This window comes from Aplidium turbinatum, chromosome 17 (genome assembly GCF_918807975.1).
Source record: "Aplidium turbinatum chromosome 17, kaAplTurb1.1, whole genome shotgun sequence".
In the NCBI taxonomy this organism is placed as follows: Eukaryota; Metazoa; Chordata; class Ascidiacea; order Aplousobranchia; family Polyclinidae; genus Aplidium; species Aplidium turbinatum.
The window spans coordinates 7,686,547-7,692,643 of NC_137488.1; the positions used below are offsets into that span (position 1 = coordinate 7,686,547).

The 6,097-nt window shown below is 36.7% G+C and overlaps 1 protein-coding gene across 1 annotated transcript; it reads right to left on the reverse strand.

Moving 5' to 3' along the window:
* Positions 1–448: 448 nt before the first annotated feature.
* LOC145786969 (uncharacterized) lies at positions 449–4,963 on the reverse strand. Its single transcript, XM_082598718.1, has 5 exons — positions 4,511–4,963; positions 3,689–3,841; positions 1,694–1,881; positions 1,229–1,394; positions 449–985 (listed from the first exon to the last, which is right to left on the reverse strand). Exons 2-5 carry the CDS (start codon positions 3,750–3,752, stop codon positions 852–854), a joined length of 552 nt encoding a protein of 183 aa, XP_082454844.1. The 5' UTR covers positions 3,753–3,841; positions 4,511–4,963; the 3' UTR covers positions 449–851.
* Positions 4,964–6,097: the final 1,134 nt, after the last annotated feature.

Consider the following 6,097-nt stretch of genomic DNA (forward strand, 5'->3'; position numbering starts at 1 on the left):
GACGTAAATGTCGAGGCAAAATCTAGCCCCGATCGGGCTCACCACTATCAACCAGAGCGGGCATAATTTTTATTCCAGATGTTTGTTTATCTTTATCCTGCATTGTGGGAAAGCGGACTTGAGCGCTATGCATCGGTGTACGCCTTCCGACGTACACCTGACTCACGCTGCAGCCGACGGCAATGTCTGTTTCCGGTTGTCTACTCTACTTTTGACTTAAATTTGGTACTACCTATTACTCGAAATCGATCACTAGGTAGAGGCAATTACCGTAAAGTTTCTTGCCCAGAGAAACAACAGCAAGTGCGAGTGGCTGGAGTCGAACATGCAGGCTCTCGACTGCGAGCCCAACGCGCTAACCACTCGGCCATGATCTGTCATCCGTTGACGCGACATTCAGACAAAAATTAAACATAACTGACAAAACAAACAAACAATGCCATCGAATTCAATGATTTGTTTATTACAAAAAATATAACAAATCACAATAGAAATGAACATCCCATCATTTAGCAGTCACAACAACATGGTATAAACATAACATGAGGAGACATAAAGGAATACACACAGTAGAGTTGTGAAAAAGCAAATTCCTTTTTTCGAAATTGAGAAAATGGTCTGTAATGCACGACACTTTTTTATTTCGAGCCCATTGTGATTTGGAAGTAATTTACTTTTTCCTAAAAGTAGGCCTACACAAACCAAACCTGAGCACGAGTTTGAGGTCTATTGAACGTGTAACAAACAGATATTTCAGAAAGTCAACACTTTACGTTGTTTTCGCTTTCTGTTTGACTTTAAGAAATAAACGCAAGTCATTTCAAATCGATGAAACGCAGATTACGATTTCTTCACAACTTTATTGAATTGTCAGCTTGTCGCATTTTCCGACCACCATCCCTGTCCTTTGCTTCATCGAGCCAATGCACCACACTTGCACGAAAGTCCGTTTCCGTTGCCTCAGAATATACTTCTCTAATGGCAGCTGTAAAATGTAAACTTTTTACATTAGAAAAAGATTGATTGTTCCTTATAAAAGAGGGTAGGCCTACGTTAAAAGCTGTGCCACTGCAGCAAACAAAACGTTTAAATGCAATATTCAAAAAAATAATAATAAATGTTAAATTGAAAAACTTGATTCTCAGCTTATGCTACAATATTTAGTAGATAATTTTAGTAATAATTACTCAGAAACGTGATGACAAATAAGCTACCATTTTCAACTCACCAAAAATAACTTTATACAATCGAAGTTGCTGGAAACCTTTTTTTCCGTGAAGCCCCCTGCCACTCAAGTTATAAAACTTAGCCAATTCATTGCCCATAGTTTCCTTGAGCACTCTCCTTGTGGTTTCAGGCAAACTTCTACCGCTGAAGTCCAACAAATCAGTAACCTGCAAAAAATTAGTCTCTGCTGTTACTCAATTCTTATGCTATATCGTTAACCTGCATGCACTTTTACAACGACATGTGGAAATAGACAATGACGAAAAGCTGGCAGTTTAGCAATCACGTGAAAAAGTATCTTGTGTCAAACATCATAGATCAAAATAGCAACCTGTAAAATCCAACCAGGAGAAACAACTTTGTTGATGATGAAAACTTTTATTATTAATGTATGTGAATGATCAATGAATAAATTTGGGACTCTGCAAACAATAAACTTGTCAAGTGAGTGTAATTAACTACTCACCATAGATGTTTGGAACTTTCCATCCAGTAACTTTCTTTCTATATCACAAAGTTGTTTTTGAGAATTAATTGGCAAAATTTGAAACATTGGAAATTCTTCACTCCTCTTTTCCGTTGTTTTTTCAGAAATCAGTCCTTTTAAGCACCGTTGTTGTGCTTGAATTTGTTCAAGAACTTTGAATATCCGAGCTGAAAAAGATAACATTAATGTAAACAGAGATGGGCAAGATCACCAGTATTGGTGATCTTGAAGATCAAGATCAAGATCACCAAGAATAGGTGATCTTGAAGATCAAGATCACTAAACTATGTGATCTTGAAGATCAAGATCAAGATCGTGATCTTGAAGATCAAGATCACTTTCAAGATCACTTTTTGTGTACTTGAAAAAAAATGAAGTTTTTGATCAATGATGTTGCAAAAAATAATTAGCCTACTAAGTTATTAGCAACCTGGAAAAAGGTATATAGTTGGTATTGCTAACTTTTACTTTTAACTACTCGATCGCTGGCCTAAGAATTGTAATAAGTTAGTGACTGTTGCTATTAGGCCTATCAATTGTTGACGTAGTTTGCGTAGAATCGTAACGTCACACCCAAGGCCGAGGTTAATTACAGTTCTGAAAAAGTCGCAAAATTTGCAATTAGTTTTATACTTATTATTATATAATAAATAAATAAAAATAAACTTTGAACTGCATCATTTTTTACTAAATTCTAAATTTTTGTCTGGTTCACGTAGGAGTTTTTATTCGTTTTAGGGAACGTTCAAATATTACGTAACGCTTTTTTTCCGAATTTTTGACCCCCCCCTCCCCCATGTAACGTTAACGTAACGCTTTTTTCAATCCCCCCCTCCCCCATGTAACGCTTTTTCACTACGAATTCAGCACAAAAAACTACCATTCTGTACTCGAAAGCGTTACGTAACGTTTTGCTTGAACCCCCTCCCCCCCGATGTGACGCTAACGTAACGCTTTGCATAAACCCCCCCCCTCCCCCTCGAAGGCGTTACGTAATATTTGAACGTTCCCTTACTAAGCAGTTTTAACTTTCATTGTATTGTGTCAATGTTTATTGCACCATTTATCCATCTGACAACCTTGATGCTGTTGTCTGCTATCAAAAAAGTTCAGAGGCCTGCGGTCAGACAAACCGCTCCATACTCAGACCCTAAACAAGTCTTGGTCTGGTTGATTTGCTGCAATAAACCACTTTACATGACCAAAGTCGGCGTCCTAGAGTCCAGATTTTTTAACACCGCCATTCTAGAGTTTTGAAACATCTAAAATTGGGTAAAAGAAAGAAAACATTTCTTTTAAATTCACACATGGAAATTGTGAACAAAGTTAAATCATTTTTTATTATACGTCAACACAAAGTAGCCTACATGGTAATTGACTTCTTTGTTACGACCAACACAGAAAATTTTTTCAATTTTGAAATGGCAACACTGAACAGATTAGATGGAGACTTTAAATCGTCTTTTGTTGGACACATATCATATTAACAGTGGCTTAATGTTAGTAGTTACCACTAACTACTTTGTACAGGACGAGTTCTAAAAAAATGTTTCTATCTAGGAAGTAAAATTCAATTTTAAAGTGATCTTGATCTTATTGTTCTTCAAGATCAAGATCACACAAAAAAAAGTGATCTTAGATCAAGATCACCAAAAAAAAAGTGATCTTGAAGATCAAGATCAAGATCACGATCTTGATCTTCAAGATCACTTGTGATCTTCAAGATCAAGATCACGCCCATCTCTGAATGTAAAGAACACATTGCCATAAATAGGATTCACCTAAAACAACAATGAGTTTCACACTTAACTAAAATTTGTATAAATAGCCACACTCGTTTAACTGATTCACTGTATGTGTGCAATCATGGCTAACACAAGGTAACAACAAAAAGTAAGAAGCATAGTCCAACATACATTGTAATTGTATGCTCCATCAAAAGTTCAAATCAATGAATCACTTTCATATACGTACTAAAAATAGGCTCAAGTTCTGAACAAGAAATCATCCTGTTGCCACTTGGAGTAGTACTTTGCATTGGAGCACAACTTGAACGTTTCTTCGGAGTATGCTCATATTCCAAGCTATAGTTCACTTCAGCATTATACTCTTGGAAAGAATTTGGAGCTAGAAATATACATAAATACCATGACATTAATGATCTACAATACATGATACTGTGGTTTCTTGCAGTTCAGTTTAACAATATTGAAACTAAAATTGTCACCCAAAAGTGTATGTCAACAAGAAAGCTTTATGCAGTGCGTTGTACAAATGTATAAAAGTTTGAATATTGGCAGTAAACCCACAATAAAAGCTAACAGGTCCAGTAAGACTGATAATTAAGACAATAATTTTATATCATTCTTTTATTCTATCATTCTTTTATTCATTGTAAGATATCATTCTTTTATAATGCACCTTGAAGGCCATTAAGACAATTAAGACATAAGTATAACTGCAAACAGCGACACCGTTTTGGCCTCAAAGTCTTATCAGACCAGTCAAAGTACACTGGATAAAACACTTGCTATATAAAATATAGCAATGAAATCTGATAGGAACGTTAAAACAACTTTTGATTTGTTAATGTTGTTAACAACTTTTGATTTGTTAATTGAGACTGTTAATGTTGCAGAGCAACATATTGGACATTAGTAAAAACCATATACTGGTACAGGTCTAAGTCCCCTAATGCAATATGAATATTTAACATACAGATAGGCCTACTGTCTGTAAACCTACCGATTTTTCAACGGATACCAGCAATCAATGATGAAATTCAACAGAACTTACTCAAGATGAAATCAGAAGTTTTGAAATGCTTCTCGCAAATTCCACATTGCCCACGATGAATTTGAGACTTATGTTATCTTCTTTTGCATTTGGATTTCGATATGATGATACCAAATGATTAAGCAATTCTTGATGTTGATATTCATCAGTGTCTTTCTTCAAAAACTTTAAACTTTTCACTTGCTTAATGTAAACATAGTGTCCCTTTTTATACCTGGTAGAACATCCAGGAAAAGAACAAAAACTTGGAGCTATGGAATGACAGAATGTTATACCACTAAGTAACTTGATCTGGGCCTACCTACCTTGCTTAAATGCTTATAATGCAAGTTGCAACTGTTAGCTAGGTCTATAATATGATAATAATAATATGAGATAAGGTCTCACTGGACATCTCAATTACCGTACACAAGCATCATTCCATCAAACCAACCGCTAATTTGCTGCAATAGAGTTCTTTATAATATGCTGCCTGCAATCTCGCAACCTTCCGCAAATACCTCAAACAAATACCCTACGTCGCTGAGCGAAGTCAGTAAGCACCACTGAAGCGTGACTGGAACGCAGATAAAGCGAGAAAAAAGCCAGTTTCTCGTCTACTAATGTAAAGTCTATGGTCAGTCCGACAATAAAGATTTAAAACAAACCAACCATGCGATCGAGTCAACATCGGATCCAGATCCGATTTCTGGTCCACAAAATAAACATAAGGATTCAATCCAGTGTTGCCAGAGAAATAATTTTGTGTCCAGTTTGGTACAATTTTTGGGGTTATTGTAGACCTATTTAAAAAATTAGGAAAATGTTTTGGCTCTGAAGAGCCAGAACGAGCTGCGAGAATATTTTATTTTATAGATCACGCTGACCCTAGCGCAATTTGGAATTGGTAAAAACTTTTGAAAAATGGAGAGACAAGAAGTTGGTTTTGAAGAACTGGTTCGACTCTCGAGGTGTGAGCTTGAGCAAAGCATTGTAAGGACTGCTCTCTTCTGCAACACCTAATAGATGAAGTAATTCCCCGGCAACAACACTTCAGCAAGCGGAAAACTTCACTTTGTCAATCTCGGTAACCGGCCCGGAGTCAAAAGCCTTCACAAGTATGTGAAACTAGCAGTACCAGAAATTACTTATCAAGGCTTTGTCAATCCGAAGATAAAAATTCAAAAATAAAACAAATGAACCTTGCTTTTAGATCTTTGGCTCCAGAGACTCACACAAAGCGGCCTTCCAGAATTTCATCCGTCAGCATCTGGCAACAGTGCCGCTTTGTCACCTCCTCTCATGGACCAGCACCAGTGTCTAACTCCAATGACCAAAGACCAAGCCTGAAGCTGAAGCCGAGCCGATTCGCGGATTGTTTGTGTATCAGACAAATATGACTATTTTGAGAAAACCTAGTAGGTATAACCTACCATAACTAACACACAATTAGATTACTCTGCAGCAAGTGTATGTTCACATTTATTGTAAGTGTAGATATTTTGGTGCTCTTCCACAAGACGCCCTGTTGGTCAACCAGACAAAATGATGACGTCATAATATATCACACACATTGGAATGGACCATTGCAAAGGAGGAAGTACGGGG

Bases quoted from the DNA above. Each gene is read 5' to 3' on its own strand.
- LOC145786969 (XM_082598718.1), bottom strand. From the start codon at position 3,752: ATGCAAAGTACTACTCCAAGTGGCAACAGGATGATTTCTTGTTCAGAA. The intron at 1,882-3,688 runs GTACGTATATGA...TATCTTTTTCAG, and splicing joins AGAACTTGAGCCTATTTTTA to CTCGGATATTCAAAGTTCTT. The intron at 986-1,228 runs GTGAGTTGAAAA...TACATTTTACAG, and splicing joins ATTGTATAAAGTTATTTTTG to CTGCCATTAGAGAAGTATAT.